We start from the raw sequence: 24,929 nt of genomic DNA, 5'->3' as shown, positions 1-24,929 counted from the left end.
TCCCACCAATGGATAGCATAAAATTCTCCTCGTTCATCGAGAAATTCTCAGGGAACAATTTCCCAACTTGGCAGACGAAACTCCGGCTTCTTCTTTTGCGAGAAGGCATATGGAATATCACCAATGGCAAGGAGCCAAAACCCCAAAGTGATGATGCTAGAATCAGTTGGTGGGAGAACCAAAATGATAAAGCAATGGCTATCATTGGCCTAGCTTTAGCTGACAACTTTATCCACCATGTGGATTTTGATAAGACTTCAAATGACGTTTGGGAAAAATTAGAGAATTTGTTTGGAAATAAGATTAATAATTCCAAAGTCTTTCTCAAACAAAAACTCTTCAAGCTCAAGATGAAGGAAACTGAAACCCTCAATGAACACTTGAGCAATCTTGGGTCAATTCTCCAACAATTATCTGCCATCCGAGCCATTGTTGAAGATGATGATCAAGTTGCTGTACTTCTCTCAAGTATTGAAGACATTTCCAAGTACAGTGAGATCCTTGCTGTCCTGAGAGTCAGCCGCAATATGAGCTTTAAGGATATGGTAGCTCATCTCATTGATGAGGACCGTAGGCTTACAGAGAAAGCAGAATCTTCTTTTGAACGTGATAAAGCATTCTTTCTCAAGAATAAGCCCAAGAAGAAAGGAAAACCTCTTAAATGTAATTACTGTCAGAAGCTTGGCCTGGCCATCCAGAGGATCGTTGCTTCAAGAAGATGGCAAAGGTACAAGCCAAAGAACATGCCAATCTGGTTGCGGAGCAGAGCGAGGACGAAGACGATGAAGCTACACCTTGTGGACCTGAGGAACAAGCCTGCACTGTTGTTGTTTTTGGTCTATCCCTCCATGAGGTGATAGATGAAGAGTGGGCTTTCTAGAATCGTGTGTGTGTTAGGTACTCTGCCTTGGGTAGTCCCCCTAAAATGATGTAATAATTTGTCATTTTGTGTGCCTTGTCCTATAAAAGGCTCCACTTATTCCCATGTACCCAGTTAGGAAACAGGGGGGTTGTTATGTCTTTCCTTTATCAGGCCTGGCCGAGTTTAAGGATGTTGGTGTACTCCCTAGACCTATGAGTTGGTCATGCATCCATGCTCAGATTTGAGTCTCTGATCTCGTTGACACCTAAGCCATGAGAGTGCTTGGTTCAACCTCTGAATTATGCTCAGTTGTTAGCCTCTGAGATTGCCTGGGATGCACAGTCTGGATGATGTCATAGTTTCTCACCCTAGCTCCGAAGGGGGGTTTGTTGGAACTATCGGAGTCCTAGTATGTGTGGTCCTAGAGTCCTAGGAGTGTCCTACAGTTGTGTGAGTGTGAAGAGTCTTGAGGCCACTTGTGCCACCTCATGTGGTAGGTGTGATTCCTCCCCTAAATTATAGGATCTAGATTCTCTTGTGTGTGACCTCATCTATGAGGTGTCAGTGTGGGAAGATAAGGCTTGCCCAGCCTATAAATGAGGCCATGTACTTGCTACGATTCAACCATCTATCAACATCGGCTATTGTGACTCAACTCTTGTCTCCAATCATGTGATGAGTGTCTCTCACCCTCTCCCCATTTTCAACAATCATGTGGCGCGATGCACCACTGTCAATAATCCAAGGTTCATCCGCAGGTACATGAACTGCCTCCATGCAAATCTCCTCAATTGCTACGAATAGCTCTACTTCTGCTTGTGCCCTGCCTTGTTGCAATAGAAGCACTTGATCTTCTTCCTTCTCTTTTTATCATCAGAAGAAGATGGGTTACCAGAGTCCTTACCCTTACCTTTCTTTGATCCAGTTCAGAAAGCCGAATCTTCTCCAGTCCTCGTCTTTTGACGCATCTCCTCCTCTAGAAGCATTGCGCTGAAATCCTCAAAGTTGAGGGATGGATTTCTATTTTGCGTATTCAGCGCCGTAACAAGACCGTCGTACTTTGGTGGGAGGATCCGTATGCACCTTCGTGCTAGATTCTCGCTGGTGATGGTGATACCAATCGTAGTCATCTGATCGCGCAGATTTTTCACCCTGGTGATGAACTTCTCTGTCGCTTCAGACTCAGACAGTTTCTCGTTCGCAAGTTGAGTCTCTAGATTTCGAATTCTTCCCACCCGTGTCGGCAACTGTGGTTCCCTTTGCGCTGGCCATGGTATCATCATAAATGCGCACGTAATTCATGGCCTCTTGTAACGTGGTACACTTGTTGTTCTTGATCTGTAACTTGTACGAGTCAGGCAAACCATCCACAAAGAAACCTAACAAGGTCACTGGATCCATCTTTGTAGCTCTGGTCTGCAAATCTCGAAACCTTTGAAGATAAACCTCAAAAGTCAAATTCAGCTTGGACATATCGAGGGCTTTGAGCTTGCGTACGATATCGTTATCTTCCTCCTTTTTCAGAAACTCTTTCCTGAAGACCCCTTTGAATTCTATCCATGTTGCAGGCTTGGGTTGGAGTTCCTTCCACCACAATAAAGCCTTTCATGACATAAACCTGGCTGCAAGCTGTATTTTCTTGTCATCTGGATAAGGGTGAGACTGGAAGTGTACTTGCCACTTGTGCAACCAAGTGTCAACAACCTCCTTGGTACGAGACTTCTGGTCTCCGGGAAAATGATCTGGAGTGATGTTCGGACCTAACACTGAAGCCATGGCATCCACATGCGTGAGCGCCTGAACAGTGCTAGTCAAAAGTGTGAGTGTAGTCTGAATCCCTTGGAGTTGCTGTGTCAACCCCGTTTGATTCGTGTTAACTTGCTCAAACTTTCCATCAAGAGCAGTGGTGAATTCACTAAAGGCTTTTTTCGTAATCAGATCATCATAGAGACCCTGATCATCCTCCGCATGGTAGTTCAAATCCTGGTCTCCCATCGCAAGCTCAGGGTTTACAGAATTAGCCATGGCTGAAATCTGATCTGAAAAGAAGATAGGCTAGAGAAGAGAAACAAGCAGGTGGCCTCGGAGCTAGGAGGTAGAAACGAAGTGAAAGCTGGCCAAGAAGGAGGCGATGGAAGAAGGGAAAGCTGGTTGATGAAGAAGGTAAGCTGGCTGAGCTGAGCTGACGATTCAGCTCAGATTCTGGAACGTGGGACTCCGCTCCTGGCTGTCCGTACGAAGGACTGTAGCAAGCCGTACAAGTGTTCTGGCTCCCGGGCGTGAAGGTGTAGAGGGGCTGGAATTCTGCGCAATTTACAGGCTATGGGAGAAGGCAATTGGGCCGTACTAATAGCGGGAGAGCAGGCTTTTAGTAAAGCCCTGCTTTTCAAAAAGCTCACCCTCCAAAAAATGGAGGGGTAGCGCTTTTTAAAGCCCCAGGCCCCCCCGAAAAGCAACTGGCCTAGATTACGATCTAGCCCTATCCTGTTGCACACCTTCCTATGCTCCCCTTCTACCTACCATCACAACGCCTGAGCAGCCAGCCGACATGCGGGATCCCCTTTGGTTCGCCCCAACTCTACGCTCTCTCCTGACTCCCTTTTGACGCCTCTACCTGGACCCCACTACTTCCTCTTAACTACACCTCTCTCCCTCTCTCTCAACCTGTCACTTCTTGCAACGAAATCACCTTGCACTCTCCCTCTCTCGTTCCTTCTATCCCAATCTAATACCACTTCCCTTAAGCGATGAACCAACAGACACTTGCAGGGTTTGAGCACGAATTTCGAAATTAGGGCATACCTGGAGAAAGAATCATCCAAAATTTTCGCAACAGAAGTTCCTACCTCAGGAGTTGGCTCTGATACCAACTGACACGTCCCAGCACTCCTGAAACCTTTGATCTGCAAGCAAACACAAGAACACACACAACGTGAGGAAACTGAGCAGGCTGCTTACCACCCAACCATGACATCTACGGGATGTGATCCCGAATTAGGAGATGTCCCCTCCGAGCCATGAGTTGAGCTACTGGCATGAACTCCCAACCAGATCCTAACCAGCCTGGTGTCCCATACCACCAGGTGGCGCTGTGAAGCCTGGGATCTGCTGCTGGGCCTTGGGCTATGCTATGATGCAGGCGCGCGTCCGCGACTCAATCCAGGATCAGACCTAGCACCTGGGAACGAAACTTGCTCCCATTGGCTCTCTGAGAACTGAACCCCTGGGCCCCTTGTATAGACTCGGGCCCCAAGCGCCCAAAATAGCGAAGACCTCTAACTGGTCCGTACCTCGTCATTTGAGAGGTCACTGATCATGCTGAGCTTGGCAGTACCATTGTTGCGCATCTTGCACACATTCCTGTGCTTAGGAGTCCATTTCTCGCCACATTTAAAACATAAGTTGGCCTTCTTTCTGCTGTCTATTATTGCCCGTGTATGCTGTTTTATCTCAGCCTGCTCATTTCCAGCAGTAGGCTTGCCTCCAGGCTTGGCATTAGGATACCTGTAAGGCCTGGCATATGGCATCTTACTACCCAAGACAGTAGGAAAGCGAGGAAATGGTGCTGCTGCAGATTTCTTGTCAGTCCACTCAGCAAACTTAGGCTTCGACTCAGCGTCATACCCCGTAGCATGCGAGCTGCCCATGGCATTTCTGTGCTTGCCAGCATATTTAGGCTCGAATACTTCTGCAAGCTGAGCTGCCCTCTCAATTGTTTGAGGGTTATGTGCCTTCACATCTGCAGTGAGAGAAGAATTAACCCATGGATGAAACGCAACAGCTTTACCTTTTCAGATACGTCCTGCACAAACAGGGAAAGCCTCCAAAAGCGTTGCAAGTACTCTAGGACCGTACCGGTCTGTGACAAGGCATAAAATTCAGCCAAGTATTGATCCAATATAAGTGGAGATACAAATGTAGTGACCATCAATTCTTTGAAACCCCTCCAAGTGATTGGTTTCTGAGGCGAATCCCTCATGTATCGCCACCATGTGTGGGCATAGTCTTGCATATGCATACCTACAAAAATGATGCGCTCCTCCTCAGACTTGGGGTAGAAGTGGAAATAGTCTTCCTGCTTCGTGAGCCACTCCTCCAACTCATTGGGAGTGCGAGTGTCCCCTTTAAACTTATGCACTATGAGTTTGTCCTTGATATCCTGGGCTGCATAATTCTTGTGTGTGTAACTTCCAAAAGTGCAAGCATCATCACGCTTGAGCTTCACATAATTGGAGAAGGGCATCTCAAGTTTGATGGCCTCAGGTAGGGCCCTGTATGAACGCAAAGAATCTGCCAACATGTCATCAAAAGTGGCTTGCTGCCCACCACCAACCCCTTGCTGCGTAGAAGCCACTTCCATTTGATGCACTGGCTGTGTCTGGCTATATGTGCTTGTTGGCGGAGCGATAGGTGCATGAACCCTGGGTTGGGTCTCTTTGCCAAATGCATCTCTCCGAAATGATGGCATACTAAAGGGCTGAGAAGAGGACTGACCTCTCTCCCAGGGGTGTGGGTTGCCATATAAACCCAAGCCAACTTCAGGCATACTCGTTGGTGCAGTTAAAGGAGCACTAGCCGGATGCACACCAACGGGTCGGCCCAATAAAGATAGCTCAGCCTGCATAGATGCAGAAAGCTGAGAGCCAAAAGATGGCCTGACATCCTACAAGAAGGTGCTCTGTGGCATAGAAAATGCATCATCTATGTCCAGATAATCCCCAAGTTGGGGTACATGCAATGGTCCAGAAGATTGATGCTCATAGGCACGATGGGCATCTGCCATAAAACCCCTGCGTGGAGCAGACAAAACATATTGACTGTCTGAATGGTCCGCGTGCTGGGGTATGGGCTGCTTACCCTTATCCTGCATAACAATGGCAGATGTGATCTGTTGACCAATTTGCTGTCCCATCTGGACAAGAGCCGTATCCTGCATAGCCATGGCTGTGGTAAGCTGCTGGCTGAACTCGTGTCTGGTGGAAAGCACCCTGGAGCATAAAGGAAAGGGCATCCAGAAACTGCGTCTGCTCTGCCTGCACTTCCTGGGATGTAGAAGAGAGAGGCTGAGTGGAAGGAACCTCTGCACCACCAGTGGATGCAACCATTGTGGCAGGCACTTGCTCATACTGAGTAGCCTCATCAGTGTTATGCGATTTATCACGAGGGACACGCTTCGGTGCCATGGTGACTGGCCCTGGAGAGAGGAGCTCGAATGTAGGCAAGGAGAAATGGATAACAAAACCCTGCTGTAATGAGCCCCTGAGATAGTGTGTGGAAAACACGAAAATGTCGATGGAGAGGCTCATAAGAAAGGTCGTCGAAGAAGCTTTGAAACGGATGAGTTTGGGAATGTTCCTGGATTCATCTAGGTATAAGCTTCGAAACGGAGCCAAAATGGCTTCAAACGGGCTTTGAAACGCCCTAAAAAGAGGCTGAAAGTTAATTGTTTACCCTCTTTTTTTTTTTTGGGGGGGGGGGGGGGGGGGGGGACCTAAGTCACCTAAGACAGCTAGGACAGTTCTAGCCTAAGACCTTTAGGACTGTTAGGGCACTGTCTTAGATCAACCTAACCCAGCCTTTTACCTTAGTTAGTACTAACTTGGGCCTGACAGGAGAGCTCCGTTATGGTATGCTTGCAGACCGCCTTTCAAATCTTAGCCAATGGGGGCTTTCCTCGTTAGCGACCTATTAATGATGGCAGCACACCGATGGCGTGGCATTCTTGGCTGGCTCTGCTCCATAGTCAGCAATTGAACTAGCATCTTTAGCTAGCTCTACAGCAGTTATAGTAGCGTAGGTGCAATCCACTGCTTGGCCCTCTAGCATCAATGAACCGTAAGTCATGGCTGCCAATAGCTGAAGGTTGTGTTGTGCGCCTGTCTGGTGTTGGAGCTGGCGGAGGAATTGGAGTGAAAGGTGAAGCAAAGGTGCCAGAGTCGGTGCTCTGATACCAATGTAGAAAAGGGGGTAGGGACAGATTTGGAAAAGGGGGAGAGACTAGCAGAAGGAGAGAGAGATAGGGGTAGGGAAGAGAGAGAGAGTGAGTGAGCATAGGTCGGAAGGAGGAAGGAAGAGTAGATAAGATTAGATGTCACATCAAAAAGTACATAGTAGGGGGTGGATGGAGACTTATATAGTCCCTCCACATTTTCCACCAAAAGGGCCTCTAACTTGGCCTCTTTTTCCCCTTCATTACATTAGGGAATACTGACTTGAAGACTGCCCCTTGTGCATTTGCTGCAATATTTCACCAAAGTCTGCTCCCTCATGTCTTGGAGATCCTTGTGATAGGCAATAGTCACATTATTGACCTGAGGTCTTCGAGATAAAGCATCAGCCACTCTATTATGAGCTCGCGGTGTATGACAATCTGAAAATGATACATTGACAGCATATTTGCCCATTTCATGTGTTTCTCTGAGAGCTTAGTGTATGTCAAGAAGTATCTCAGACTTTGGTGGTCAGTCTTTACAGTAAAATCTGCCCCCAAGAGATAGCGCTTCCATGTATTAATGGCATGAATCACAGCTAACAATTCTTTCTCATAGATTCCTAGATATCTCTCAGCATCCCATAGTCTCCGGCTTTCATAAGCCACTACATGGCCATTCTGATGAAGTGCAGCCCCAACACATTCTCTGCAAGCATCACAATCCACATCAAAAGGCTTGTACAAAATAGGGACTACCGAATTGGTTTTGTAGTTAGCTTGCGTTTGAGTGTATTGAATGTTGACCTTTGTAGATCATGCCATTTGAAGGCTGTATTCTTTTTAGTCAAGTCATGAAGTGGGGCAGCTATATGAGCAAAGTGCATGACAAACCTTTTGTAGTACAAACAAAGACCCAGAAAGCTACGTACTTCATGAACACTTTTCAACTCAGGCCATTCCTGAATAGCTTGAACCTTAGCAGGATCCATCTGAATTCCATTCTTGGAAATTATATGCCGGAGATAGTGGATCTCTTCCAGGAAGGATTCACTGTTCTTGCTATTGGCATAGAGCTGATGATTATGTAGAACTTGAAAAACAATAGCAAGCTGCTCCCGGTGCTCTTCTTCAGACTTTGAAAAGACTATAATGTCATTGAAGAAGGTACTGGTGAAATGCCTATATGGTCGAAAGTGTTAAAAGTGGCAGGGGCATTTGTAAATTCTGTCGAAATGGCATCACGAAGTACTCATACAGACCAAAAGTAGTGGAGAAAGCTGTCTTGTACACATCGGTGGTTGAACTTGGTGGTAACCAATTTTCAAATCTATCCTTTGAAAACTGAAGCTCCATTGAGCTGATCTAGCACATCATCTATGCGTGGAATTGGGAATCTATTCTTCATGGTCATCTTGTTTAGTGCGCGATAATCGACGCACATACAAAATGAACCATCTTTCTTCTATACAAGAAGTACAAGGGAGCAAAATGGAGAGGAGCTGGGCTGAATTAAGCCTTTGTCTTGTACTTGAGCCATAATCTCCTCTCTCTAGGTAGGACTGACCATGTAAGATGGCTTGCTAGGTGGCTCCATTGCCAGACATAAGCTCTATCTGATGATCCTCTGGTCTCTCAGGGGTGGCTCCGCTGGTAAGGCATCTGAAAAACAGTAGCAACTGTTGGAGATATCATAGCCAAAGAGTGTGTCGTGATGTGATGTGTTGGTGTGTAGTACTAGGTGTATGTGATGTGTTGGTGTGTAGTACTCGGAGTTCTAGTACTAGTTCATGTGTGTGAGTCATGTGTGAGTGCCACGTGTCACTATGGGACTTATCCCATATGCACATGGTGCTAATGTGTGAGTGAGTAGCCTATATAAGGCTTGTACTTCACTTATCATGTCATACTTGATGAATGAATGAAAGCCTTCATTATGTCTTCATTTGAGTATCACGTCTCTCTCTCTCTCTCACACACACACACACACACACACACTTTTTTTTTAGTAATATCCAGTGCAGTATATTTATATGCTTATAAATTTACATGATGGGAGGTCTCTCTCTCTCACACACACACACACACACGCACACACACACACACACACACCCCCCCTATATGTTTAAAGCAGCGGATAGATGGTGGATTAAATAGCAAAGGGATGGTGTGGCATCCACTACTTGGGAGGGGTTCAAGAAAGAATTTAGAAAACATTTCTTACCTCCTGCCGAAGTGTCCTGAGCTTGGAATCAGTATAGAAACCTTTGTTAGTGGCTGAATACACTGATAAATTTAGAGAATGTATAATGAAGGTTTATGAACCTCCTCCTTAGTTGGTATAAGTAAAAGACTTCATTTTCGGACTGAATGATAGAATCAAGATGGAAGTTCGGGCTCCACAGAAATGCACAAAACTTCCCCGAAATGGAGCAGAACAGCTTCAAAATGGAGCAGAGCAGCTCTGAAATGCATAGAAATGCCTCGAAATGGAGCAGAACAGCTTCAAAATAGAGTAGGAGAGCTCCAAAATATTGCAGGAATAGAAGTCACCTGGTAGATGCCTCAAAAACGTGATTCCTTGGCAGTAAGGACTCCGAAACAACAAATGTCCAGCTCAGAAGCACTGCAGCAGATGTCGCACAGCAGAGAAACAGCCCTTGGAGTGCAACAAATGATTCGCCTATGTGCAGAAGGGTTGCTGAGGGTGGCAGCTGCTGCAGAGCTGGCCGACTGAAGCTGTAGCTCACACTTTCGCACTATTGAAACACCCTAGACAGCTTGGACACATGATAGGGCTGAAACCTGCTGTGATACACTAAAGGGAAGTGTGAGAGCAAGGGAGCAAAGGACATAGCATGAAGTCATCTGATCTGATGTATAACAGCAGCACTAAAGTGCCAAAGGAGTACAATTGAACTGCAAGTACAAGCCTATGAAGACTAGTCCTAAACCCTAGCTTGGTCAACTCATGGGGCAACTCATGTTATAAGACTTCACTTAGCTATTAATGAACTAATAGGACCTAGTACTAGCGTATAAGGCCATACCAAAGACTAACTCTAACCGACACAAGCACAACATAAGTGGACTCAAAGAATCACAAGGTAGGTAAAAAAGCTTATGATAGAAAAGGAATAAAGAGGGAGGTTAAAGGACCAACTAATACTTAGATGCACGTTTCTCATATATTCTTTGCAAGTCTTTATTTAAGTAGATCATGTTCTTTTTGTTAGCCATGTTGTTAGGATGCTTCATTAAAACGTACTTTTCATGACAAATTCTTTGTAATTATTTAAATATTAAAGCACCTTAATATATTATTTGAAAATATTTAAGTTCTAATATCCTACATTATTCCCTTAGGAATTTACTCTAAAGACATGTAAATCATAGTTTATGACTTGTGATTATGCATTATGAGGTTAGCAAAGAAATGTGAACCATGGTTTATGACTTGTGATTCTGCATTATGAGGTTAGCAAATAACCATTGGGATAGAAGATTCTAACCATAACTCATAGCTATTACTATGGTACCTTCATAAATTTACCATCAATTATCACGGGCTAGCTTTGTTTTTTTTTTGGGGAATCATCAATGCCCTAGATAATAGAAAGGACATAGGGCTATGTACATGAGATTGAGGAAATTCAAGAATCCCAATCAACCAAGGATATTTTATGAGATTGAGGAAATTCAAGAATCTCAATCACACAATTGTCCATGAAGTTTGATAAGGATTATAAAACCATGAACTATAGGGTTGATGAAAGAGAGTTGGATAAGCACTTAGTCATTGTCAAGGTAAAAGTAAAGTGAGATTGTAATCCATTGATCTCATTAACATATGTGATGATGTTATATACTAGTCAAGAACGATAAGATTTTGTATGTGTGATCATATCCTATGATCTTTTGGTGTACTTCCATGAGTTCTAAGAGTTCATAGCATGTTTGAGACTTGAGTAGATGCTAGCATGGTAACCTCAGATTGTTTTAAATGATAAAAATACTGCTTTTTAAATTGTTTTGTACATATTGTATGCATCAATGAATTTGTTTATAGAGTCCTTAAATTGTGTTTGTGCAGCTCTACAACTTTGAAGATAAGGGTGGCCGGCGGGTTACGTTGCGTCCAGAGTTGACACCATCATTAGCCCGGCTAGTGTTGCAAAAAGGGTTGGTAACATATCTTTTCCGTGATTCATCTGTTTTATTTGGTTCAGGGCTCCAAAGGATTGTACTTATTTTCCAGCATGCTCAACCTTTTGTGAGCTCCCATCACCGGCTATGCACCAGCTAGGGCAACATGACATACGGAGGATTCCGCTCCGCTCTAGTCTTTTTCTTTTCATTGTTACATCCAGATGTATTTGATTATGTATGATCAGACTTAGGATTCAGCACGGGTGATGATGCTCGTTTCAGTAGCTCCACCCTTACTATGATTTGTATCAGGTTTTCTTTCAGTCTCATAGACCCATCGGTCTTCCGAAGACTCTAATAAAATTTCTTTCTTTCTTTCTTTCTTTCTCTTTTGAGGAGGTAATCTTTCTTGGCATGTTGCTTTGTTGGGCTATATTATAAAGTCCTTTCATGGTTCCTGATCGGATTCCTCTTTAAAAATTGTGAATGCTTGCATATGTTGCTTTACCAAGAGCAGAGGCTCAACCATGGTGTAGATGTTTGGTTACAATTGTATTCAACTATTCTAATGCTCATGTTAATTTAGGACAATCAACCATCTTTTGAAGCAGTGTGACTTCATTTGTAAGTATAATATGGAGTTTGGACTCGTTACTTGATGTGGAGGGTGTATGTTTTCCCACATTTTGCATTCATTTGACTTTTCATGTGACATGCGCCATTGCAAGTATTTTCCTCACATCATGCATTAACCTGATGATATCACCTATGTTTGTCAGTTTGATTACACGATGTCGGAGATAAGGTAGTTTGATGCGTTGCTTGTTTTGTATAGGAAATCCTTGTCTTTTCCATTGAAGTGGTTTGCAATTGGACAATGTTGGAGGTATGAAAGGATGACAAGGGGTCGAAGGCGAGAACATTATCAATGGAACATGGACATAATTGGTGTTCCAGGTGTTGAGGTATGCTTTTTAATTAGTCTCTTGTTGCCTTACTCAATTCACATAGTTTGATTAGAGGTGCCTTTTAGACTGAAAACCTCTTCCTTTGGGTCCAACTCTTCTCTAGAAATCCAAACCATTTTCTAATGAAGTTGGCAACATTGTTTTTACTATTTCTAGTATTCTTTCTAGAAAGGGATTACGATAGCTTGAACGGTAGTGAGGAGTGAGATAGCATGGACCGAAGAGTTTTATAAGAGCAACATATAAAAAAGTAGGTTGCAAAACAACTCCTTCATTAAATCTCAGCTTATTTCAATGGCACCCTATACCCAATGGTGGCTGTAAAACATTAACACATTCATGCACACCCATGCACATTTACATCACACAAAGGTCCACGGTAGACATACAACCAATCGTATACCTGGTTGACACACCAGGGAGACAATGGCCTGTACTGAGTAGTCTGTCGAGTAGCACTCTCCAACTCTAGTCCTCCCTCCCATGCAATTGGTATACCAACACGTATCCAATTTCAAGTCACCTTGGGTGTATCACTACTCTTCTTGAAAAGGACCCCAGCTAGCAAAGTAGATGGGTTGCTGAATGATCCTAGTAAGGAGACATTTATCTAGATATATGAAACCAGCCTTAACAACGTAAAGGTTGGTAGGATCCACTTAATTACAGCATACACAGTAAATTGACAAAAAATTATGCACCACAGATTAAATCACAAGGGAGCTAGAGTGGTCCTACTCAGATACAAGGACACCGATTGGCCCCAAAGGTTGGCACCCCTTGCGGTATTTATGTATATTCATTTGAAGCCAAGCGGCTGATTACAAAGGTCTCTAGGAAGTTGCACCATAGGCAAACCAACGCCCGCAGACTTCCCGTCCAGCCCACCTTGTAATTCCGTGCTCAACTCCAAATGGTGAAATGGCATCCAATTACTAGACAACCTTGTGTCCTCAGCCCAACCAAAGCATGCAACATATACCCCAAAAGCATCCACTGTCTGGGCCACACTTGCAATTGCACAACCAAGTGCCCAACCAGCCAGACACGGCTGAACAATTGCAGCCAAGCCTGCCCACATGGAAGCGTCTCTCTCTCTCTCTCTCTCTCTCTCTCTCTCTCTCTCGTAGGCCGGCGAGGCCTCCCAAGGGGGGGGGGGGGAGAGAGAGAGAGAGAGAGAGAGAGTCATATTAATGTCCGTAGGAGGCCTCACGGGCCTATGGGACAAAACGCAAAATGTCGAAATGACTTACAACATCTGGAATAACCAGAGAGTCGAGGAGTGCACGTGGCATCTCAGCTCAAAGTTATTATAGCACACATCTAATTCTAGTCCTATCATAAAATGGCCTTCATTACATCAGTTTAAGACTAAGGGTCTTTGGGTTTAGATTTGAAATGTCTACTTAGTGCCAATCCATTTCGGTAGACTGCCCATTTTCCAACTTTGCGTGCATCTTTCACTTTAGTAAGCTGTGAATCTTTACTCTTCCTGCCCCCTCATTGAAATAAACTTGTAGCTGTTTGCCTTTTGTATTGATTCAACCAATGTCATCTACATCCCATTCAACTTGTGCTATCTCCTTTCTTAGGCATGTGATTCTCTCCTCTTCATTCTATCCTTCATCTTGAAAGCATCTTGAAAGCAGCCAAGACAATCTTCTGATACCCCACAATTCGTAGTATTTTCTTATTATGTATTTTGGCTTCCTGCTCCTTCACTTCTACATAAACATCTTCTTTGTTGATTTTGTTATTGGCCACAATGGCCATCTCTTGTTTGACTGATATTACTTGAGTAGTAATCATCTCTTTGATTGTGGAGACAAGTGTTGGTGCTGGTGGAGATGTGCTGCACTTTTGTATCACATCTGTAATGATCTCTTGCTTACCATTTCTTCCTTCACTTTCCTATCAAGAGCTGCAACCATAAGCCTGAGCTCTCTTACTTCTTGTTGTAGAAAGTATATTTGCTCCTGTGGGTCAGATCCAATCCTCCGCTTGCATAGGGATTGGGTGTCGTTGTCGAGGCTGCAAGGTCAGAGTAAGAGGGCTTTCTATTCAGTGTAGTGGCAAAAGTATTCATTTTCGGGAGTTCCATGGTGATGGCCTGTGCAGACTTTGATAAGCCTTTTTGCTGAAGTTAACAACCCAAGCTGAGCCAAGGGCTCAACTCAGCCTGGGGGAACTAGAACTTTGCTGCTTTGCTTCGTTGTACGGCTAAAAGAAAGCTGACGGGATGTACAGAGGGCTGTACGGGAAGCTAATAGAGATATATGGAGATCTGTACGGGAAGCTAATGGAGTTGTATGGATGTACGGAGAGTTGTACAGAAGGCTAACAGAGAATAGTAGGGGATGTGCGGAAAATTGTACGGAAGACTAACGGGGTGCATGGAAAGCTAACATAGAGATGTACGGACTGTACGGGAGAAGGTTGTATGGGGGCTGTATGAGGGGGGCGGGGGAGAAGAAAGATGTATTAACGTGTGCAAGAGGCCTCGTGGGCCTATGAGACAAAATGCAAAACCAAAAGGTAACTAAGGGCTGAAGGAAAGGGCTCACGAAGACCCTTGCTGAAAGCTAAAGTGCTAAGCTAGTGAACAAAATAGTAGAGTAGCAAAATATTAGAAAAGTATTAGGTGATCAGAGCTAATGCTCCTAGTACATGCCCAAGTTCCATATATCCAGGTAACCTGGTGGCTCTCTGATGAGATGTGAGGAGCTCTCATATCTGTGTCTGTCGAGCTGTCTCTCGATGCAGTGGAGGGTGTGGTCTCCTCGATCTCTGTATTTGATGGGCTACGTCAAGGGTGATGCCTCGTCTCTGGTGGTCAACTCTGAGGAGGGCTGAAATAGATCGGACCTCAATCATGCATGCTTTGGTCCCTCTCCGTGTCGCATGTGGAGTTCGTGTCTCTCGTCGGGCAGCATCGTGGCGGGGACCTCTACTGCTCATCCATGATGCTCTCATCTCGTCAAGCTCCTCTACCTCAGCCTCACCGGTAGCTGGCTCAGATGCATAGAAATCTGTAACAAGTGTCTGTGCTCTGTCGATCTTGGTGATCTGTGGCATCAATCCTTGTTGCTCTCTGGTCTGTCGCATCAGTATATCTCTCTGTCGTTGCATCTCAATCGGATAGAGCCCAACACAAACCTGATCGGGAAAACGGATCAGCTGTGTAAGTGGACCAAAACCATGCTTTTCTTGGAAGAGGCAGTGATACCGCCCTCGGATCTCATAGTAGATTGGGCAAACACATAGAAAGTGCTCCTCTGTCTCGATCTCCTCCATTCGGCATAGTGTGCAGATCCTCCGCTCTCTGGGTGTGCCTGCAGCTCTTGCTGTCTCAATCCTCAACTGGTGTGACGAGACTCGCAACTAACCGATGGCGATCTTAATGCATGTGAGACTTCTGTCCTCCAGGTATCGAGACCCTGCTCCGAGACCTTGCTCCGAGACCCTCAGGAAGTGGTCATGGTAGAACTGGATCTCGGTGGGAAACTCCTCTCCCCCCGAGCCCTATAAGTATGGAGGTGGAGGAGGTCCAACCGTATGATATGGTTGATCTCATCTCGTGGGATCATCTCGGGTGGTGCATCCATGCTATACTGAAAGGGGAGAAGTCTGTCCATCTGAATGCCATGACTACCAAACAATGTGGATACCCATGCGTATCATGCTGCATCAACACCCCTCTCTGCTAGTCGCTTGGAAGACTCCAATGCTAGCCTCGGTAATCTCCACTGGAATAAGGCCCAAACTCTTGGGAGGAAAGTCACGGTTTGAAAGATGGCATCAACCTGGAGAGGCGTCATGGCGAACTTTGCCTGTATAATCTGATGGGGGACCGAGGGCTTGCTTCAAATCATCTTGGATCCCATAATTGCCTGTAGCCTCTCAAATCTCTTCCACTCTGTCGCTGAAATATTGCATAGTACTTTCTGGAAATGAAGTTCTCAACTGTGTTAGGAAAGTGGATCTGCAATTTAAACATACACTATCCTTGTAAAAAGGTGTTTCTACTGGGTGATCCTATGTCTGAGGAGTATTGTAGTGTCTCTGCATTTTTATAGAAGTTTTTTAGCCAGGTGGTTGCATGTTGTGTCCCTATGTGGTTTGACAACTCAAAAACTTGTATGTACTGTTTGGTGCAGGCAGAAGCAGAAGTTCTCGCTGCTCTTGTTACCTTCTTCAGTAAAGTTGGTATCACATCTGATGATGTTGGGATCAGAGTCTCCAACCGGAAGGCATTACCTTTCATCTCTTTTTGAATTTTCTTTGTATATGTTTTGACGTCAATGCAGCTAAATGTGACTGTCTGTTATTGTAGGTTCTTCAATCTGTTATTGGTCGCTATGCAATTCCTAAAGACTCATTTGCTGCGGTCTGTGTCATTGTCGACAAGGTATCCCTTTATGTTTTAGTTTTAGTCTTTATTTGGACAATGAACTTTGCTCATGTTATTAAATTGTACCTCAAAATTCAAAAAACAAATTGTACCTCGAAATTCAAGAAACATACATAGTATCTGTTCTTGTAAATCAGTGCTGGTGTGATGCTTTTTTCAAACTCATCTATGTAAGCTGTGCTTCTTTCATGTCATTGGTGAATGCATAAACCAAATGCATGCTTGTTTTTTTAGTTGAATTTACTGAGCGTAAATTGCTCTACAATCAAGAATTTTCTTTTTTGTCTTTACAAAACTTGGGACAGATGGAGAAAATTTCACGTGAGGAGATTGAGGAGGAGCTCATGAAGCTTGGAGTCTCTAAGGTAGCAGTTGACGGCATTCTTAATGCTTTGTCTCTTCGGACACTTGCTGACCTTGAAGGTGAAGCAACTGCCATTAGTGCAAACACATCTTTTGAAGTATGAATCCAGACTTATAGGTGCAAAGGTCCTGGTTTTAAGATTTTGTCTACTCTCTAGCAGTATCTGTATACTTGATATCACATTATATTTTCCATTGTGTTTGGCGTCAAGATGGGAATGTACTATTCAGTTTGTGAATGTTAAGTTTGAGAGGAGGAGATCCATGTGAGTGCAGCACATTATGTGTGCGTGTCTCAATTCTCCTGAATATCTTCCATAAGCATTTTCTATATGCTGTACACAAGATCAATGTTGAATACTGTCCCGGTGGGCAAGCAAGGATAAATCCTATAAGAAGCATGCCATCTTTTTTAATGGAATACCAATGATTTACAGTTTTGTAAGTGTAAAAGAATAATGAATAAAATAAAAACAAGTAAGAAAGAAATAAATGTAGCATGCTGAATGCTAGAAGGAGCACGTTTGACGGAGGTGATGTAATTAGATAGCCTTTTGGGGGGAATTCAATGGGTACTTCATATTCCTAGAGGAAAGGTTCCTGCTCCCAACCAGCTAGAAAAGCATATTAATTAAAAGCAGCATATTTCTAATCCCCTGGGACCCACCAAAATGAACAAAGGAAAAAGAGAAAATACAAACCTTTGTTCAAAACATTTATGCCTGTGAGGGTATTCAAAGGAGTGACCAATAGAGCTGACTGTTGAGCCATAGGAAGAAAAGGTTACTTATGCTTTTCTATTTGGTGAGCATACACAGAGCTGCTACATTTCATGATAACTTGAGGGGATATGGCCCTGAGTTATCCTTGTTTCTATCATAACTAGCCCCCTATCCTGAGTAGGCAATCACAGGCAATGTGAAGGCGAAAATAACAAAAAAAGTGAGTTGAGGTTTTAAGGTGGCATGCTGTGCCTCATTAAACAAGTGAATGTTTGCTTACTAACTTTTGACAGTCATTTTTGTGGTGACTTAAGTCTTCCTGTTTTTTACAAATGTACATTGCAACCACCTCATACGAATGAATAAATGTGTGTCTTTTATCCCAAGACCTCTATGTATTTTGATAAAAGTTTGTGCTTCTTTTCCACCAATTCAGACACCCTCTTAGACTATCCATCTGTGTGAGGACCACACGGTAATATGCTCAAAACTGCAATTGACTCATGCAAAAGTATCTATTAAATTCAGGTCCTCTTTGGCTGGCAATCTTATGTGGAAGAGCCAGGTGTAGTAAAATACTTCTAATGAATTGTGAATCAACTTTAGATTCTGGAAATTGGATCTTGGTTGGAATGCAATCGGCTTGCTTGATAAGCCTATCAGCCTCACAAATATGCTATCCCATCCTCTCTTTCTAGAGAGCAGCCCTGTGATAAAATTCATGGCTACATAAGTCAAGTACAGTTTTGGATAAATAACAGCAATAAACCCTCTGACAATTAGTGACCACATTGTTTTTTTGACATGGCAAAGCAGTGGATGCCATACTTATCTGCATTCTTCTAGTCTGTTCTGGTCCCTTTGCTCAAGAGGGCTCCAAGTATTTTGCAATCAAAACATTGTATCATCTTTGTCATGTTCATGTGGAATGCCACATGTGATGTGTCTCTCTCTTGCTTAACAATATTTGTATACTCTGGGGAACTGTTACAACACATTACAACAAACATATGCTCTACTTGTTACTCATCCTGATTCCTGCAACAGCAAATCTTGATGGCTTGTCAACCTTCAGCCCGTGGACAACATTGTTCTGCTCCACTGGTGCTAGATCTGAGGTCTCCACATGCTGCCAAATCTCCTGCTCTCTCTTTCTGCTGCGTGCCTCACAACAAGGTCTTCAGTGGCTTAGTGAGAGGTGTTGGACAATGGGAGCCGAGAAATGAGTGATGGAGCAAAAACGAGATGCTATATTGAAAATGCTGCAACAACAAGTGGAGGCTCAAGAGTGAGCCAATATGACAAAACCCTAGGGCTAAATGCCCTAACTGGACTAAGTGTCCTAACTAACCTAGGTGGTACATGTACTAATTGTACTAATAGTCCTAACTGACTATAACTAGGCCTACAAGGCACATACCAAGGAATAAGTGGCACTTATGGATAGCCCATAGAATGGCCTACAAACCCCCCTCCATGGTATGGGCTGAAGTATCCTAGACATGGCTCAAGATACGTGAATATCTAAGGGCATGGTTGCGCATGTTCATCCTGTAGGGATATAGCAACTTATGACTGTACAGAGTACAACAGATCAAGTTACAAAAGGTACTAAGTTTACAGCTTGCTGAAAAGCCTCAAACTTAGGTTGAGGTAGAGCCTTCGTAAAGAGATCTGCCAAGTTGTCTTTAGTGGGAACATAAGACAACTGAATATCATCTGCTGATACGTGCTCTTTGACATAGTGATAGTGAACCTCAATATGCTTTGTGATTCCGTCCAACAGCCAAAGCACTCTGACTATCAGTGAAGATGGTTGTAGGAATAGTCTGACATGCATAAAGATCTGCAAGTAGCTTCTGAAGCCAAACACAGAAGTAGCAATTGTACTTTGCTTCTTGCTGAACCAAGAAATGCATGAAGTACCGAGCATGAAACAGTTGCCACTATGTGACACACGAGTGTCCGAACAACCAGCCCAATCAATGAATCCATGCATGATAAGTGAAGTATCAAAAGAAGGCCTAAATGTTGTCTGTCTTCGAGATATTTGAAGACACGCTTCATGGCATGCCAATGGTGCATAGATGGGCTGTGCATATATCTACTCAACTGTGAGATAGCATACTGTAGATCAGGTCTCGCATGGCATAGGTAAATCAAACAACCAATAGCCTATTGATAGAGAGTGACATCACATGTACCGCTGCCATAAAACCAGGCTCTAATGGTGTGGATATTGGCTTGCAATCCTCAAACTGAAAATGCTGCAAAAGCTGTCCAATGTACTTGGATTGTGACATCAAAATGCCCCCCTCACTGCTAGCAAATTGGATGCCCAAATAGTAGTGCAAAAGACCAAGATCAGACATAGCAAATGTCTTCTGCAAATCAAGCTTAAAATCTGCAATTTGCTTAGCAAGTGTCCCAATCACAAGCATGTCATCTACATAAAGGACTAAAATCAGCAAGTCTGTCCCACTCTTGCAGATGTAAAGGGTAGCCTCGGTAGGGTTGTTCTGAGAGCAAATGAGTATGAATCCTGGAATTTCATGCTTCAATCCATAGAGGGCTTTCTTCTAGCGGCATACCTTGCTTTCAGAACCTTCAACCTCAAAGCCAGAAGGTTGGGAAACATAGACCTCTTCTTGCAAATACCCATGAAGGAAAGCTGTCTTGATATCAAGTTGATGTACCTCCCAATGAAAGTGGGCAGCAAAGGCAATAACAATACGAATAGTAGTGATTCTGGAAGGGGGAGCAAAGGTCTCCTCAAAGCCAATGCCTTGCTGCTGAGCATAGCCCTTAGCAACAAGACGGGCTTTGTAACGGTCCACTAACCATCAGCTTTCCGTTTAATTTTATAAACCCACTTAGTTCCAATGGCATTCTTCCCAGGAGGCAAATCACATAACTCCCAAGTGTTATTCTGATGGATAGAATTCAATTCAGCTTGCATAGCCTTCAACCAACAATAATTCTGAAAGGCACCTTGATGATATAATGGCTCTTCATTGCATGCTGTAGCAACCAATGCATAATTAGCAAAACTAGCATGCTCTTTCCGGACAGCTGCTCTAGTACAGGTGCTCTAGTACAGGCTGGCAGAGGAGTATCTTGTTTGCTGTCTTTTAATGTTTCAAAGAGCCAACGAGGGACCTTTTTGGGCTCCTAGATTTCAGCTCTTTCCTGGTCAAGAGCCCTGTGCAAATGGTCCTGATCAATCAGAGGCATATCATGCTGAATATCTGGGCACATGTGGCTGCAAATGACCAACAAATGGAGGAGGTACAACCTTAGATGGAACATCATCCTGAGCATCGGATGGAAACAAAGGCATGAAGCTGTCAAAAATATCTGGGGCATCAACAACGAGCTGTTTTTGACAGTCCAGCAAAGGCATAGTGGTAGATTCATCAAACACAACATCTCGACTAATAAAACACTTGCCCGTGTGGGGCTGATAGAGCTTATAGCCCTTGCTCTCTAAGCTATACCCGATAAAAATGCACTTGACAGATTTATCATCCAACTTAGTGCGTGTCTGTGAAGGCACATGAGCATAGGCTAAGCATCCAAAAGTCCTCAGGTGAGAAATGTGAGGCTTACGACTCGAATAAGCCTCATAAGGTGTGATGGTGTGCAATGCCTTTGTGGGACATCTGTTCAAAATGTAATTAGTACACATGACGGCATCCAACCAGCTGGTCAAATGAAAAATGGTTGGCATTGCCACCTGCAACCAACCTCATTGTAGTAACAAAGCCTTGATAAGAAGCAGGCAACCCATCAAGTGTATTAGAAACAAGCTGAGAATCAGGCATAATCTCATCAAGGTTGGCCAATTGCTTTTTCAAATCTTTCACATCATGACAGCATCCAACCCGCTAGTCAAATGAGAAATGGTTGGCACTGCCACGTGCAACCAACCTCAATGTAGTAGCAAAGCCTTGATAAGAAGCAGGCAATCCATCAAGGGTATTAGAAACAAGCTGAGAATCAGGCATAATCTCATCAATGTTGGCCAATTGCTCTTTCAAATCCTTCACATTAGTGAGATAGGCATCCATGTTACCACCCTCTTCAAGTTTCAAGTCTTTCAACTACTTGCGGAGATAGGCAACCCCCGCCTCATTCCGCACTTGATTCAAAGATGCAAGCTGATCCCATGCTTGCTTAGCCGTCTTGCAAGACCAAATGTGAGGGATAGTAACCCGTTTCATTGAAAGAGCAATCAAGGCATGTGCTTTGGCATCACGACCATCCCACTGAATCTGCTCCTGTGTAGGAGGCAAAGTACTTGTAATAGTAGCTACATGTGTTCTAGAAGTAGCATTAGAACCATCACCTGAAGACCCATCACCTGAAGTAGCACTAGAGGCGGTAGGTGTAGCACCAGAAGCGGCATTACGTGTAGGCCTGGCCTCAGAACCTGAAACACTATGCCATAAATTCTTGGCAACCAGAATATTTTCCATTATGTATGACCACATGGGATAATTGGAGCCATCAAGCTTGTCATCATCCCCAAGCATGCCAAAAAGATAATCTTTGTTGCTAGCCATTGATGCAAATAGAGAAGCAGTACCACAATGGAGAAAAGCAAAGGAGAGATGCAACTCTTAACTGCAAGAACTAATGACTGCACAAGCCTCAAGGCTTTCACTGCAAGAGTGCAATAACCAGTCCCAAAAGCTGAAATATATGACCTTCAATGCACCTATCCCCAGCAGCAAGAACCAAACACCAAGGTAGGTAAAGAGAGTTGCCTCAAAATGCTATAGCAAGCGCCAAACTGCTCCAGAAGACAACAACAGGCAACCCAAGTGGAGATGTGACATTTGGCGGTAGTTGGGTGACTGTGCAGAGGCAAACGTGCCATATGATGATGATGGCACATAGTGTTGCAATGGGCTTCTATCAAGTAAGGTAATTTGCTTGATGGGCCACTTAGCTAGGCTGAGAGATCCGACATCTTGCATCGAAGACCCTAAGTCACTTCCTATAATTTGTTCTTTCTTTTCAATGCCGACACCAACGCAATTGTTACCCAATAAATCAAAGTTTTTAGAGTCACTTGGGAAAACATACAAGATCACACCTTCCTCCATGGTCTTTGTTTTGCTATCATCCCACAAGACAACCTTTTTCTCGTTCTAGGATTCACGAATGCAATTGTCCAGTTTCCAATGAAGAAACTGGTATTGCCTCAACATAAGGTTGCTCAAGCTCACTTGGTGTGGATTCTTGAGTTATCGGATCATCTAAATAATCACCATGTTTTAGAGAGGTCTTAGGCCACTTGACAATGCTCCAAAGTGCCTCACCAATAAGCACTGCATCCATAGTGGCAAATAGCAAGAGCATGTCACTATTGATAGACTTCTCTACTATCACCGATACATTTTCTACCCCAATCTTCACACCACTACATATCCCTCTGGATATATTACACACCCTGCACCAATTGCAACCACTTCATTTCCCACCACCATCATGACCTTGTCCCCACATTTGGTAGCTGTCCCCTGCCATTATGATTACAAGAAATGAAAATTTGAAAAAATTACAAATAGAGAATTTTGTGAGTCTGTCCTTGCCATGGGGAGAATGGCACTTATGCCATTCTAGTTGTGGGATTGTGGAGAATGGAGCTGGAGCCATTCTCCATGTGAGCCTAGATTTCTTACAGAGAATGGCACTGGTGCCAATCTCCATTCTGGGTTTTTGGAGAATGGCATTGGTGCCAATCTCCAGAATCCATAGGTCTAATCAAAATTTCCATGAAAGCATGAATTATTTCCCTAAAAATTTTTGCAATTTGATAAAACTTTCTGTAAATTCCAAACGTAGAGATTGGCACCAGTCCCTCATAGTAATGCCTGAGTATGCAAATGCTTACCTTCTAGATTAAATGTCCCTCGGCCTTCTAGGGGCTAGGAGTTGGATCCCTGGTCTGACCAGGCCCATCTACAGACCCATTTTGTTTGTCAGATGCTTTCCAGTTTGTGTGTCAGCTGACCCTAAGACCTGCTGTTTTGCCTACCTATGCAGGCCTACACTGACCCTCCAATGAGTCCTTGTGTTTGCTGCTCTCCAACCCTTTACGAGGGGCCATGTGTGGTCCAAAGAATGGCCAACATTGTGGCTGTCCCAAGAACGACAAATGTCCTCTAGAGTGCATCAATACCAGTGACCGCTTGTGCACTATCTTTCATGTACTCACACATTTGGAACAACATTGGTTCCCCAACTGGCAACCAAGGTTTTCGAAGAGCATCTCTTTGCCACAACCCTCCAGCATCCAATGATCTTGCGTATGATTCATTGCGTACTGCATTATATGTATGTCATCTTGCATGGAAAAATGAAAATGCAGTGGCTTCAAATGTCCAATTCATTTTTGCTCCGTCTGAGCCGTGCTGGTTAACAGGTCCCTGATATTGCCACTGGAAGTCTAGGGTCAATGCCCCTCTTGTGAGCACGGTCTGAGCCATGTTGTGTAACAGGTCCCTGATGTTGTTGTTGGAAGGCTAGGGTTAATGCCCCACTTGTGAGCTCCCAAATGAGGAGAGCAATGGGGCTTGACACCTACAGGATGTTGGGTGTAAATTGTGCCACGGAGGCACAGGTAGGGGGACTGAGAGAGACTGCCACTGCCATGTGGGCACGTCCTCTTTAAAGTGCTTTTCTCAGCTTACACACCTTGGTTTCCTGACCAGGTACATCAAAACCAATGGGTTGATTCACAAAAACTTCTTCTTGAAAATCCCTATTCAAGAAGGCTGTTTTTTAATTCAACTAGTGCACATTCCATCTGTGATGTGCAGCTAGTGCAATGTTACATCTAATAGTGGACAGTGTAGAAGTAGGAGCAAAAGTCTCTTCAAAATGTATGCCCTGTTTCTGAGCATAGACTTTAGACACAAGTTTGGTCTTGTATCCATTCTCTTGAGCTTGTATATCCACTTAGTGCCCATGGGCTCCTTGCCATGTGGCAGATCCACTAGATCCCATGTGCTATTTTTGTGAATTGCATTCATATCCTATTGCATGGCTTCCTGCCAATATTCATTTTTTTGACCTTCTTCAAAACAAAGCTAGCTCATCTGCATCTTATAGAGTGCTCATACAAGCCATATCTGCATGCTCTCTAGCATCTCTTGCACCAGCCCTGTCCTACTGGGTAGAGGAGCCCTGCAGAGTTCAGATGAACTGTTCTAGCTTATTCTATGGCTGCTCTCTCTTCCTGTATTGCTTCTCCACGGAGTTTGAGGCTGATTATCTGCCTCAACATGTTGTCCATTAGGCATTACAAGTTGCTGATCTTCATGGACTTCTGTGCCCAATTGAAGTAGACCTTCAAACATATCTTGTGAGCTACTTGTTATCTGTCTACTGGATTCTGCAAGTGGGCTGAGGTGCTTTATTTTGAATTAGTTGTGCGCCATTATGTACTCTCCTTTTGAACCTTGAGTTCATACCTTATGGATGAATGCTTTTCTACCCTTGAGTGGATTTTCTA

The 24,929-nt window shown here is 43.9% G+C and overlaps 1 protein-coding gene across 1 annotated transcript in view; it reads left to right on the top strand.

The window, feature by feature from the left end:
* HRS1 (Histidyl-tRNA synthetase 1) overlaps positions 1 to 24,929 on the top strand; it is a 63,195-nt gene that overhangs the window by 15,352 nt on the left and 22,914 nt on the right. The window contains exons 4-8 of the mRNA XM_087382496.1: positions 10,885 to 10,973; positions 11,776 to 11,905; positions 16,066 to 16,158; positions 16,242 to 16,316; positions 16,625 to 16,742. Coding sequence (XP_087238622.1) covers positions 10,885 to 10,973; positions 11,776 to 11,905; positions 16,066 to 16,158; positions 16,242 to 16,316; positions 16,625 to 16,742 — 505 coding nt within the window. The remainder of the gene's footprint in view (positions 1 to 10,884; positions 10,974 to 11,775; positions 11,906 to 16,065; positions 16,159 to 16,241; positions 16,317 to 16,624; positions 16,743 to 24,929) is intronic.

The sequence above is a fragment of the Dipteris shenzhenensis genome, chromosome 1 (genome assembly GCF_047967505.1).
Source record: "Dipteris shenzhenensis isolate YYH24624 ecotype China chromosome 1, Dip_SZ_1.0, whole genome shotgun sequence".
Lineage (NCBI taxonomy): Eukaryota > Viridiplantae > Streptophyta > Polypodiopsida > Gleicheniales > Dipteridaceae > Dipteris > Dipteris shenzhenensis.
This window is presented reverse-complemented; position numbering and strand designations above follow the sequence as displayed.